Here is a 15125-nt window from a genome sequence, read left to right on the forward strand (position 1 = left end):
ATGTGGAATTTATTGAATGAGCTAATAAACTACATAAACACAATCTCTATAAAATATGTTAGCATCAAAGAACTTCTTATGAATCCATTGTTTTCAAAACTCACAGCAAGAGAAGACAGAGAATGATTACCAACTAGAATATATAAAATTAGTTGAAGACTTTAGAATGCTGACAAATCTCAAGTGCAAGCTAACAGAAATTACACCAAACTTAGAGAAAAAACTAAAGTGAACAGAAGGGAAAAACATGGCATTCATAATTTTTTAGTTACACATAAGCCTGCTAAAATCTTCCTTAGAAAAAAACTGAATATTGAGAAGAATCTAAATATTACTAAAAATAGTAAAAAATAAAAAACAGCCAGGCATGGTGGCACACGCCTGTAATCCCAGCACTCGGGATGCTGAGGCAGGAGGATCACTGCAAGTTCGAGACCAGCGTGGGGTACAAAGTGAGCTCAAGGCCAGCCTGAACTGCACAGTGAAACCCTGTCTCAAAGACAAAAAAATAAAAAATAAAAATAAAAAACTGCAGTAAAAAGCAACTTAAAATGGATAATATAATTGGTACAATTAGTAGACCAAAAAAAAAAATCTAAGTAACAAATCTTGAACAAAAGCCACCAAGCACCTCAGAAGCTGAGAAATTATTAGGTATTACGGGCACTATTTTAACAGTCTTAAAAACAGCTCTAAATAGAACATTAAAATTATTTAATTGAACAGCTGAGGCAAGATGATCACAAATTTGAATCTAGCCTGGGTAACTTAGTGAGACTCTGTCTCAAAATAAAAAATTAAGAACTAGAGATGTAGTTCAGTGGTTGAGAATGACATGGGGATGGTTCCCACTAGCACACATACAAAAAAAAATTAACTGAAACTTGGAAGTACTTCACTTTTTATTTAAGTTGTTAAAGGCTCACTGACAGAGCTCTTGGTTGAAGAGCCAGGTTCAGTTCCCAACACCTCTTCCCCAAAGAAAAATAAGTTTGAAAGATAAAACTTTTACATAGGCAAAAACAAAAGCAACAACAACAACAAAAAAAAACAGTAGGAAGCTCTCTTTAACCTTGATGTGAAAAATCCTTTGTTACATTCTACTTAACAATGGGTCTGAAAAAATAAATTATGTTCTATTTGGCTTAACTTTATAAATAAACTCAGAATTTTACAAGTTGGAGTGAAAATGAAGCACTTACCTTTTTCAATACACCTTTAAAAGATGCAGTGTTTGCCATAAGAAATGGGTAGGGTGTTGCTACAGAAGCAACATTTTAATATAATTTTTTAAACACCAGTAGCCTCAAAGAACAAGGAGGATTTCAAACAAAGTCCCATTGGACTGCAGGGGGGAAATCCTAGCCTTTCCAGATCCAACCATGACAATCATGTTATAAACATGTAGCAGTAGCAATTCATGCACCTTTTCTTTCTGTGTGCAGAAGGAGAAGTATTAGGAGATACTTAAAGAGCTAACAGGAAAAGCCAGGTACATGACGCAAGTGGATAACCCCAGCTACTCAGGAGGCTGCAAGCTGAAGGCCAGCCTAAGCAACTTAATGGGACCCCATCTCAAAATAAGTAATATAAAGGGCTGGACATGTAGCTCTGCAGCGTATCACCCTGGGTTTAATTCCCAGCACCACACATCCTTTTTTCACTGACTCTTTCTACTGTACTGAATTCTTCTCCCTCCCTCCCATACAATTTATCCTTTCAAGGCCATCTTAAATAGTTCCTTATCTATCCAACTTTTTGTTGTTGTTACTGTTGTTACTAGGGATTGAACCCATGGCCTTCGCACTGAGTGACATCCCCACTCCCACCCTCGCTTTTTCATTTTTGAGGAAGGGTTTCACTAAGTTACAAGTTGCCCACGCTGGGACTGAATTTATAATCCTCTTGCCTCAGCTTCCCAAACTGCTGTGATTACAGGCATATGTCACTACAAACCTTTGATATCATCATGTTCCAGGTGGTTTCACTCCTCTTATAGTATTCTTTCAGAATGCATTCATAGCCTTGTAAAATGGATTATACTTGAAAATGTGTCTTACTTTCTCAATCAGCATATAAGCGTCTTAAACTACACATGTCATATATTACTCTTACATAATCATCTTCAGTATGATATCATTGCTTTCCTTTCTTGCCTTTTAGATGCTTCAAAATAATTTCAAAGTCAACATGTCCTAAAATATAATCCTCTCTTTTCCCCACTCCAACCTAGTTCTCTTCTACAACTCCTCTCAAAAACAGATTTGTCTATTCAATTGGCTGCCAAAGTTAAAGAAATTCCACCTTTCTCCCCACTGTGGTCCATATCCAACTCATCATTTTCTATCAGTTTGGCCTGAGAAATATTTCTAAATTCAGAAATATGAATCCACTGAGTGACACAGTAGGATTAACAACTAGGTCCCAGGCAAAGTGCAACAGTTATCAGACTCTGAACAGCGAGGGGAATGGGCCTCCACTGACATTAGCAAGGCTCTGTACTGGTATCACATAAGCCCTGCCACATACAGGTAACTACAGCTATAGTTCTTCTTTCATCAGGAGACTCAAGAGCCAAATCTAGGGTCTTAGTCTCGCTCTCTCTCTCCCTCTCCCTCTCTCTCTCTCTCTCTCTCTCTCTCTCTCTCTCAGGACTTATGCTATGTCAAACTGTTTGCAGGGTAGGAAGGAATTACCTTGTGTGTTGGTTTGGTTTTATTTTTTGAGGTAGATTTGAACTCCTGGGCTCAAGTGACCCTCCTACCTCACAACCCTGAGTAGCTCAACCTACAGGCACACACTACCTTTCCCAGCAGAAGACAGTAATCTTAATGAATTCTCATGTTTTCCTCTGTTCACCTTAACTTGGCTGCCTAAAAAAGAGAAAGGGATAGTGGCTGTTTATTTCCTAGCAATCCTAATCAAACCAAAGACAATGCAAGGCAGTCATGCAGAATTGAGAGGTTAGAGGATTAAATTTACCAGCCATCCACTAATATGAAGTTAGTAGGAAAACTTCTTTCAAAAATTAGAAGTGTCAAAAGGTGTTTAAACACTAAATCAAGCAAGTTTGAACTCAGCTTTCTTACCCCCTCGATTTAACTGACCTAATTATGGGTACAAATAAACCCATAATACACTGTCTCATAACATGCAAATGGGATGCAGGGGAGAAGAGATCACTTTGAATGGTATTAACAATGAAACAATATTAAGTGAATCCAAAAGATTGTGGTAATTTTCTGTAGATTACTACCTGTTATTCAAGAATTGATTTATGTTTAGCCAGGAATGGTGGTGCAAACCTGTCTTCCCAGCACTCAGGAGGCTGAGAAAGGATCACTACAAGTTCAAGGCCATCCTGGGCCACATAAGTGAGTTCAAGGCTAGCCTGAACTACACAGTGAGACCCTGTCTCAAAAAACAAAAATTCATTGATGTTTATAGTTTAATTTCTTTTTTTCTTTTTTTTTTTTTTGTCTTTGTGAGACAGGGCCCCGCTATGCAGTTCATGCCAGCCTTGAGCTCACTCTGTAGCCCAGGCTAGCCTCAAAACTCGCAACGATGCTCCTGCCTCAGCCTCCCAAGTGCTGGGATTATAGACATGCGCCACTACGCCTGGCAGTTTTATAGCTAAATTTCTTCTGATTCTGAGATACTCTTGAGCCTCAATGCTCAAAATGCTCTGGCCCTGAGCATCATTTCTAGCCTTCTTCCCCCCTTTTAAATTTATGGGTTTTTGTGGTTTTTTTTTTGGCACCGGGAATCAAACTCAGGACCCTGCACTTGCTAGGCAGGCACTGTGCTGCTGAGCTATATCCACAGCCCTCTTTCCCCCTTTTAATCTTTAGTTTGAGAAGGGTCTTGACAAACTGCTCCAGCTGCCCTCAAACTTGCAATCATCCTGCCTCCACCTGTTAAGTAAGTACAATCTTTGATGGGGTGGATTGGTAACCTGAGCATCATTTATACTGTTTCCTGAGGAAAAAGGCATTTCTTATTTCAAAAGCTGGCTTAAGACTTCCATAGTCCTGAAAAATATTGCTCTGTATCGCCTTAGCCAAGTGTCACAAAAACTAGTAATAACTACTAACTGCCTGATATACTTGGAGGGGACAAATGCCTGAGCTTTCCAAGTAGCTGGAATTTATAAGTATGTGCCATGCCCAGTGGCTGGGATTCATGGTTTCTTTAGGTAAAAATATACAAGAGGGAGATTGCAGAGATTGAGAAAGATGCTTAACTCCAAATCCAAGTAACCAGAGTAAGTAATGTGAGGAAGAAACTAAAAGTATAATAATGTGTACTGTTACCCTCAAGATTAGACATGGGACAAAGTACCACTAAACTATATGCCAGTAGGGCCAGGGATATACTCAATGGCATAAGCACCTGCCCGGCAAGCACAAGGTCATGAGTTTGATACACATATACATGTGTATATATACACATATATATGTATGTGTATATATATGTGTGTGTGTATATATATATGTATGTATATGTGTGTGTGTGTATATATATATACACACACACACACACACACACACACACACACACACACACACACACACACACACACACACATATGCATGCCAGGGTCAGACTCTCCCTGCTCAGCACCCGTCTTTCCTAACCACTGATTCTCATTCTCATTCTGTCTCTGTCTCTCTTTCTGTGTCGCTCTCTGCCTGTCTCTGTCTCTGTCTCCCTCTATGTGTGTGTGTCTCTGTCTCTCTTTCTCTACAAGCCACTTTTTATTTTATCTCTTTTTCTCTGCTAAGAATCTGTATACTTGGGCAACAGTTAAGACATAAGCTTCTGTTTGAAACAGGAATTTTCAGCAGTGTTTTTAAGACAACAGGTCCCCAGAGAAGAACGCTGTGACTGTCATCTTGCTCTCTCAGCTGAAGGACATTTACAGAGTTGTAAATTCTTCAGAGGCATTGCTGCACCAGGGTCAAGAATGATGCTGTTTCAGGAACGTCCCTGAAGTGTGTGGGAAAAGGGAGACAGGGCTGCCTGATGGAGCGCTTGGTTGCTTAACCTACACGACACACAGTACAAGGATGTGCGGCCACACATCAGGAACATAAAGCCCATGACAACCAAGGCAATTCGTTATTGTTAAAGAACTTCTGGGAAGAGTTTGCAAACTTACAAAATTGTTGACATACAATATTTGAACATATTTATAGACTACAACTTACAAGATTCTTCAATATGTTGGGAAACATTCTCGGTCAAAACATTTCATGAGGTTTAGTTGATGCTTTGGTGATGGAATGGAACTGAGAATGACCTCAAAATGTCACCAAGAAAAAGAGGCTCACGGATTCTGAGAATCTGGACAATCTGTAAACTGCTGCCTGGCCTGTTTCCTTAACAATGCCACAGACACGTTCAGAGCTAAATGTACTATTACGAGGTAGGGCCTGGGTGAGGAGCGTGACAGAGGGGGACCTGCCAGCATGCATTTCCCTCCTGAGCTCCGAGCTCCTCCCTCTGCTTCTGGGTGCCATCACGCAGTTTCTCTGAGCCAGGCCCTTCCACCATACTGCTTTTCCCTTCAAGTCAGCCAACTACAAGAACTGAGACCTCTGAGGCTGAGCCAAACTAACCCTCTCCTCCTTTAATTTGCAGGCATCAGCTATTTTGTACCAGTGACAAAAAAGTCACTAACAACAACAATTTACTGCACATTTATGTTAAGGCGCTGAGCTAAGCCCTTCATATACCAGCATCAGAATTACTTTTAGTTCTTTACTCTGCATTTATATCACCAGCACAATTTTGCTTCACTATTACTCAAGAGAAAAATAACACTGAAACTCAAAGTCTAATAGCCAATTAACTTTAACTGCTTAGACAAGAATATGACACTGGTAATTTTTATATTTTTAGAACTAAAAACCACTGATCTCTCTAATAAGGACAGATACTAACACAGCAGAAAACTAAGTCTTCAATAATAACTCACCAGTTCTTCACAAAAGGGATGGAGTTATGGCAACCACACACAGGGGCTCAAAGATGCTAGTAAGAGCCAAGTAGTCTATCCCGTAGAGTAGGGGAAGCGAGAAAGTTTTCAGCTATGTATGACTACCTTCCCTCAGCACCACACAGACTCACAAACACACACACTGAACTCTCAAGACTCATGACCTAACGTATATAGTTAAGCACAAATAACAAAGAACTGGAAATTCCATTTGCTAACTGGCTCCTTACACCCTTTTGGCTTTTTAGAAATGAAAAGTTCTACCATGTGGTGCCTCCCAATGTTGTTCCTGACCTTTCATGAGTTCCCAGAACCTTACAAAGTTAAAAACTCCATATGCCGAACTCTACCAAGATTGCATTTATTACAGAGGAGACCGGGAGTATGGTCTGTTTTACAAAGAGGTTAACTTCAGGTACTAGATTAACCCATTGATGAGATCCTCATTTTGTGGTATTATTGAGAGCTATCAGAAACAAGTGTGTGCCACCACACCCGGCTCATCCTTTCTACTAGTTCTTTAACAGAAATCTTAACATTATACTTTCCTTTTATCCTTTTATTGAAAGGGTAAAATACTTAAATCACACATCTATTTATACGTATCTATAGCTTCATAAAGTTCCATACATTTAGGACAAATTTGTTCCCAAAGAAAGACATAAAAACAATTAAAATGATACAATGAAATGATCTTAATGAAACTCAATGGATACTTACCTATTTTTAATATCGAGATTTACGTTCTGAGGTTGACAGAAATAAAGGAAAATTAGAGGCTCATTCATAGATATTTTAAAATCTTTAAATCCTCAGCAAATACAATCTATCAACTTCATTTCATGCTGGGAATGTAGCCTCAGAGGTAAAGTGCTTGCCTAACATGCATGAAATCCCAGGTTTAATTCCTCGTTCTGGGGAGGAAAAAACCCCACTAATTTCATTTCACACATTTTTTAAAAAGTTTATTCCTTTTAAGAAGAAATTTCAAAGCATTTCACTAAAGTTTACACAGCAGCCTGCTGCAGCAGCACAGTGGAACACAGGAAAGCGGGAAGCCGCAGGTGACCATCCATGATAGCAGACCACAGCACACCATGGAGCACCAGCCCTGGGAGCTGGTGGAAATGCGCACTGGGAAACAACTGGGCAGAGGTCAAGGAGGAACGAGGGCGTCTCAGCAAGCAAGCCCGGGCTGAGGGAGGTGGCATTCCGACAGGAAGGGAGATTTTCTCTATTTCTCTTCCCTCCAGCAATAAACTCACCGTTTATATTCCTCTCCCCCATTTCAATTCATATTTTAAAATCTGAACACCTAGAGTGATATTAGGAGGTGAGACCCCTGGGAGATTATCAAGCCAAGAGTTTCACGAATGAGATCAGTCCCTTACAGAAGACAGTCCACAGAAATTCCTTGTCCTTTCCAGCGTATGAAGATAAAAAGGAAGACAGCCATCATCTATGAACCAGGAAGCAAGCCTTTATCAGACACGGATCTATCAGTCCCTTCCTGTTAGACTTCCCAGCCTCCAGACAGTCAGAATAGGCACAAATAGAGCCTTTATAGCTGACCTAATAATGGCTCGTGCCTGTAATCGTCTCCAAAGCTCTGGGAGGCTCAGGGAGGAGAACTGTAAGTATGAGCCCAGTCTGACCAATTTTACAACTTAGCAAGATTCTGTCTCAAAATTTATAAATAAATAAAAAGGCCTGAGGATGTAGTTCAGTATGAAGGCCCAAGATTCAGCCCCTAGAACTGTCAGAGACAGAGAGAGAGGAAGAAGAAACAAGGAAAGAAGGAAGGAGAAGACAAGGGAAGAGAAAAGAAGTGAAGAAAGGAAGGGAAGTTCCCCAAATTTGATGGAGAACATTAATCTATACATCCTCAAAGCTCAAGAAATGCCACAAGGGAAAACTCAGATTTACATGTAGACGTGTCATACTCAAACTTTCAAAGACAAAGACCAAAAGACAATCTTTGAAATCACCAAAAAGAAAAACTCATGTACAAGGGATTCTCGAGACTGACAGCGGAAGCCAGGCATGGTGGTGCAAACCTGTAATCCCAGCACTTGGAAAGCTGAAGCAGGAAGATCACTGTGATTTTGAGACCAGTCTGGACTACACAGTGAGTTCAAGGTCACCTGAATTACATCGTGAGACCCTGTCTCAAAACAACAATCACAACAAAACCCACTAAAAACCACAGCCACCTTCCCTTATGCTCTCCAGACCCTCTACAGGCACAGCTCTCAGAGCAAATACCATCAGACATTCCGTATCAAGCCAACAACTGGAGCACGTTCTCTGAGAGAAGGGAAATGCTGAGGTCCCCAGTGCAAATGTTAGCTCCTCAGAGGAAAGAAAAAACTAAGAGGCAGTAAAACTCAACTGAAGAGGTCCGACATGTACCTGGCAAGAGCCCTCAGAAGAGCTGCAAGATGGGGTGATTAGGGTGATGACAGTGGAGAGGATGAAAAAACATACAGGAGAAAATAGGAGCAAAATGAATTTAATATACCCACACCCAAACACATCGTTGAGAATATTCTATCACCAAGATTAAAGAATACGTTCCCGGTACCGGAGAAAAACCAAAAAAAAAAAAAGATTAAAGAATACGCTGGGCGCAGCACTGCATGCCTGTAATACCAGCACTGTGGGAGGTGGAGGCAAGAGGATCATTTCAAACCAAGCCCTGGCAACTTAACAACTTACCAAGCTCCTGTCTCAAAATGAAAAATAATAAAAGGCCTGGGATAAAGCTCAGTGTGAAGTTCCTGGTTCAATCCCCCATAGGATGAAACAGACTTACACCAGTGAGAATTACATTGGCTGAAATGATAATGTGTAAGAATTTTAAGGAGCTACAAGTCATTTATTAAATGTTATTCTGGTAGGGTGTTATAAACACCACTTTGTAATTAATGGAAAACTACCAAAATGAAAATTACCCAATAATAAATTTACATTCTAAAGCAAACCTAGAATCACCATGACAACTGGTACAATTTTTAAAATTTTGTTCATTTATTTACTCAAGAAACAATTACAGGAAACTTTCTATATACTAGGCACTGTACAACAAAATGAAGTAAGAAAAAGAAGACAAGGTCCTACTCTTTAAAGTGTGCACAGCAAGGTCAAAAGTTCCATTCTGGAATTAAAGAACTTATGACTAGAAGGAACCTTATAGCTCCTTTATGTCACAGATAAGGACATAAACTCATCACTAACATAGCCAACTGGGCAGACTGGCACCTGAGTCCACTTCTGCACCACTTCTTCTCGTAACTAAGAAGAGCAGAGTCAGGCATGGTGGTACACACCTGTAATCTCGGCACTGTGGGGAACTGAGGCAGGAGGATCAAAAATTTGAGTCCAGCCTGGGCAATTTAGCAACTTATCAAGACTGTCTCAAAGGTAAAAAATAGAAAAAGGGCTGAGGATATAGCTTCAACAGAAGGCCCTGGATTCAATCTCCAATACTGTTAAGAAAAAAAAAAAGTGATGAACGGATGTTTCCATGTGAGTAGACCAAAAATATAAAACTACATGGAATAATTATAAAATTAGAGCAGAAATACCTAATGGATATGGACAATATAAAAAACTATTTAATGATTACTTAAATATTTCACAATTTAGTTGAAAGTCTAATAAAGCCCTAATTAGTAAACTTATCAAAAACTAAAATGAAATAATATAATAGTAACTCTTTTAAGCCATAACTATGGTCTTGCCTGTTTTCTGATCTGTAAAACGAGGATATTAAAAGTATTTATTTCACAGGATTGCTATGAAAATTAAAACAATTAATACTTGAAAACACTTGATAAGCTTAGTACCTAGATAAAACTTCAGTAAATGTTCAGTATCTACTGCTTCAGTAGATACTCTTAGGACAGTCATTTCTTAATTACATGGGTAAAGCACATGAAGAGAAAAAAAGAACTATATTTCATCAAGGGATAGCCTATTTATGATAGTCTTATTTTTTCTAGCAACTAGTAAAATCTATCACTAAATTATATAGTTGAGGAAAAATGTCAAAGGCATAAGATTTAATAATATGGTCCCTTTCTCTATAAAGAATAAATCCTAAAATTACAGGAATTTTATTAAATTAACTAAAATAATCATACTGCACAGTAATTTCAATTAGCTCAGTAATTCTAAGATTATAAATCCTAAATATCATTATGAGAAAGTTCAGTCAAGTGTAATGGTACATGGAGGCTGAGGCAAGAAAGTTCAAGTCCAACCTGATCAACTTAGTAAGTATGAGCCCAGTCTACCCCAAATTAATTTTAAAAGGGATGGGGATGTAACTCAGTGGCAGAGCACCTGGGTCGGGTCCCCAATACTGCCAGAGAGAAAAGAGAGAGGGAGATCGAAGATGACTTTTAGGTAACAAAAACAAGAAGTTTTTCTCATCTTAAATAAAATACCCTCAAACTAATTAGCATCTGTGAAATAACCATGTGCTGTATACATTAATGAAACTCACATAAAAATGAATCATCACCCAAAATTGATAACAAAATAAATATTTAATTCCACTTACTGCAATCTCTCTACAAGCTGACATGGATATTCCTGTGCCTTCAATTTGCTTCAATGCATATTCCTTTTCATCTTTTCTGCAAATGAACAGAAAAACAATTTACCTTTCCATATATTACTTTCAGATGCAGTACTACAAATACAAACACTATGAGAACGCATGATTCTCAGTGATATGAGACACTCACTATGCCATGCACTGCTTATTATTTTTGATTATAGTTCAGTTACACACATATGAAATACCAAATGAAATTCATGTCACCATGAAAACATAAGACAGAGTCAAAACACAAAATTCAAAGTTGAACAGAGTAAGTTACTAAACACAGCACTACTTTCAAAGAGGAAACAAACATAAATACAAACTGAAGCATATTGCAAGATTAATTCCAATCCTGTCTTAATTATCTGAAGTCTACGAAAGCATCCTGCTATAAATATTCACTACAGAAACAACTGAAAGATATAAATTCCTATATTCACTTAAAGTATTATCACAGTACAAGAAGCATTCACAGGAAGGAAAATCCACTGGAAAACACTGATTCTCACCTAGAATAGGAGATATTCAAAAGCTCCGAGACTCCCACTAAAACCCTTTAATACTTTAAAACTTAGCTGCCAACATCTCATTCTCAGGAAACTCTTGCAGAAATCCAGTAGTTAAAGTAGGGTTTTGCAAAAATAGTAGCAAATTACACAATTCCTATAGTATCAGGGTGTTTACGAGAAGACTGGTAGTACAACAGTGTAAGTGAGCAGTTCGTGTAACACAGTAAGTATTCTTAGGGCACTGACAGAACCAGCCACATGAAGGCCCCTGGCTAGATGTTGTAACTATGAACCATACTGTGGGCTTTTCTGATAACAGGGGCAAAATCCATGCCCTCTGAATTTTGCCTTATAATTAACTGTGCAGTACTAAAGCCTCAGCAAACCATCACCATGCCATGATGGTTTTGTTACATTACTAAATATGCTGCATCCCTCCTACCTAGCTATACCTCATTTTCCCCATTCTGTATCTAGCAGATAAAGCAGTATAAGAGGCTATTCATAGTGGGTCTTTTAAAACATCATTTTCTATGCCTTTTGAAAGTTTTTCACAATCACCTGTTTTGGTTAAATAAACAATTTATGGTTATTTTCTCCCATACTCAGTTTGAAACTTACATCTGTTTTTCTTCCAATACGTGGCACTCAGTAAATAATTAAATTTTTTTTATTTTTCTTGGTGGTACTGGTGGTGGTACTGGGCTTTTACACTAATTACATCCCTAACCAGCCACTTCTAAAATTTTTGATACAGGGTCTCACTAACTTGCTAAGTTGCCCTGGTTAGGTTTAAATTTCTGATCACCTGTCTCAGCCTCCCAGAGTACTGGGATTATAAGCGTGTACCACTGTACATGGCTAACATTTTGTTTGTTTGGCTGGCTGGTTGTTTGGCTGTTTGTTTTGCATCATGGTCTCACTCTGTAGTCCAAACTGGCCTTGAACTTGCTATGTAGGCCAAGTATCCATACCCTTGCCATCTGCCTGCCTCAACCACCCAAGTGCTAGGATATACCACCACGCCTGGCTCGGGTAAGTAGCAGTGTGGTAAACAAGGTACAGCAAAAGGATAAACTATGATGCAACTATTAAAATAACTGTGAATGTCATTAGAAACGTGAAAAAATTTTACCACATATTACTAAGAAACTACATAAATTATATAAAAATAAATATATCTACCCATATGCATATATTAAAGATAATACAAAAACTAAAAACAGATCTGTTAAAATTCAGAAAGTCACTGGGCATGATGGCGCACATCTTTAGTCCCAGCTACTTGGAAAGTAGAGGCAAGAGGATTCCAGGTTTGAGCAATTTGAGCCCACCCTGGGCAATTTAGCACAAACATGCCTCAAGATAAAAAATAAAAAGGCTGGAAGTATACTTCAGTGCTCCTTACATTCAGTCTCTAATGGGGGGGGGGAGATTCAGGAAGTCATTTTAACTAACTTCAGTTACAATACAATATTGTCAGTTAGTCAGACCCAGTGGCATATACCTGTAATACCACCACCACTAAGGAGGCTGAGGCAGCCAGGGGGAAAGTTCAAGGATAGTCAGATCTACATAGCAAGTTCAAAGCCAGACTAGACTACAGAGCTCCTATCTCAAAAAAAAAAAAAAAAAAAAAGAAAAGCCAACGGGAAGCACAGACTGAATAATGAAAGTCAATGTCCTCTTTAACTTAATTTATGGTTGCTTAATTTATGGTAAACTTAATTGTGGTTATTTTTATTTCTAAATAACACAAAGACAAAACAATTTCAGTTTCGAGTTTCAAACCACTTTCTCCATTTTAAGGTGTGAACAGGTATGTGAGTGTCCACACGCCTGAGATGACCAGACACAATCCTTACATCATCTTACACTATATATAAATGAAATTAGGTACTGGAAATCTATTACTAAATTATTTAAATTTAATAAATCTTGAAATAAAATTATAAAACTTTTCACATGCAATCATGATTTTAACAGAAAATTTTCAATTCCCAGTCCCTCTAAATGAAATGTTCCAGAAGCTCATGTAATTGCATAGTTTTATTTTTAATACTGTAAAGAATATTATACAATCTGGATAGGTTATTGTTGCTATGGAAACTATAAGATTTTTGCAGTAAGTCAAAAAGTGCAAAATTAACACATCACATTAATGGGTTTTGAATTTCACATCCAGGCTGTCAAAGGAATTTGGAAGTTTAAGCAGAATAGCATGAGGAATGAAGCACAGGCCTCTTATTCTGAATTATATGGGTAGGAACAAGGAACAAACCCAACAATTATTTCACTTAATATGTTTAAATATAACTTCCATCGTTAAATTAATAAAATACTTTAAAAACTGCATTTTATGATCTGCGACTTTTAAGTTCAGAATGAAAGAAGTACGTATATCATCACCACTTCTCTCTTGCACACTGTCAGATGATAAACAGTGATTCATCATATAAAGAAACGCCAAAGCCCAGAGGTCATAATGGGATCCCTGGCGGTACACTACGTCAGTGCCAACCTTTAGTTACATGCCAGTATTTTAATACGAAGACTAATGGTATGTCTTTTAGCACAGTGACAACTGTTTCATTAACAAGGCACACAGGGAAAGGAAGCTCCTCTCTCATCCCAAAAAGTGTCCCTCTCCAGGAGTTCCTCCCAATGGCAGTGGCAATTCATACCCCATAGCCTGGATGTTCCAGGTATAGTAATATTAACTACCTTAAAACTACATGACAGCGCTGAAAAGCAGGTGAAATTAGCCTGCCCTGCTCTGATAGCCTGGTTTTTCAAGGCAGCCTAGTTCTGCCATAAAATTATTTTCTTTCTAAATTATTTTTATTTCTTTTTTTTTTTTTTTTTTTGTCTTTTTTCAAGTTAAGGATATACCTAAGCAGTTCCCAGGCTGGTCTCAAATTCCTGACAATCTTCCTGCCTCAGCCTCCTGAGTGCTGGGACTACAGGAACGCCACCACGCCCGGCTTTATTTCTAAATAACATGAAGACAAAGCAATTTCAGTTTCAATGTACAGCTTTCTGCACATTAAAGTGTATTAAGTGTACAGTGCAACTGCATTTGGAAAATAAATGAGTTTACTAAGAATTCAGGTGATTAAAATATATATTTGCACTAAAAATACCAATATGTGATATGTAGAATTTTTAAATGTAAAACATGTCTCTTATATGTCCAAAAAGCATATCGACATCATGCAAACTTTACACTCAGTTGTCACAACAAAAAGCAATTGTTTGATGGAACATTATACAACAACAAAAACAGAAAAATAAATTAGGCAGTGATTAGGTTTTCCATCTAAGACATCATGCCCTAGAAATTTATTGATGTAAACAATTCTATAAACAGCAGAAAAAAATAAGAAGCATGTACTTGTGCAAGGAGTAGAAATCATTGCCTTAAAATGAAAGTTGAATCCTATAAACCAGGCTCAGTGATAAAAATTCAATGTACTGCAGGAAGCCTTTCTCACGTGAAAAGAAACAAGTCTAGTAGGAACGGTCCTAAATAAAATATTGAAAACTAATTTAATGAAAAAGATGTTCTTAGTCTTATTCTTTTCAATAATGGCTAAACTTGGTGATCAGTCCCTAGTGAACTATAACAAGGTAAGGTACCATTCAGCAGCCTATTTATATGGGTATAGTTAGAGCATAGTCATAATTAGACCAAATCAAGAATTTTTGGCTAGCACTACTACTAGATATCCAGGTATCCAACCAAGCTCTGAGCCATGTTTAATCCCAAGAACCTATACGAAACAGTAACTTTAGAAGAATCTTTTAAGAAAAGATGAAAGGGGTGGGGGGCGCTGGTCTTCAGACCGGCGGCTCACTCCTGGCCTCGTAGGCCCCCAGGAGGGCTTCTGGAGCATAGGGAGCCACGGGTGGGGAGCGCCGGTCTTCCGGCTGGCTAGCTTCCTGCCTCGTAGGCTCCCGGATGGACAGCCCCGAGCGCACAGGGAGCCTCAGGCAGGGAGCG

General features: G+C 38.4%; 1 protein-coding gene across 1 annotated transcript in view; it reads right to left on the minus strand.

Annotated features, from left to right (window-relative positions):
• The window catches only part of Cdk19 (cyclin-dependent kinase 19), a gene marked incomplete at its 5' end in the record, with an annotated part of 99230 nt that extends 88586 nt beyond the window's left edge, over positions 1–10644 (minus strand). Inside the window, 1 exon segment of the mRNA XM_013510868.1 lies at positions 10569–10644. Coding sequence (XP_013366322.1) covers positions 10569–10644 — 76 coding nt within the window.
• Positions 10645–15125: the final 4481 nt, after the last annotated feature.

The sequence above is a fragment of the Chinchilla lanigera genome, unplaced genomic scaffold, assembly GCF_000276665.1.
Source record: "Chinchilla lanigera isolate Chin_1 unplaced genomic scaffold, ChiLan1.0 scaffold00010, whole genome shotgun sequence".
Classification (NCBI taxonomy): domain Eukaryota; kingdom Metazoa; phylum Chordata; class Mammalia; order Rodentia; family Chinchillidae; genus Chinchilla; species Chinchilla lanigera.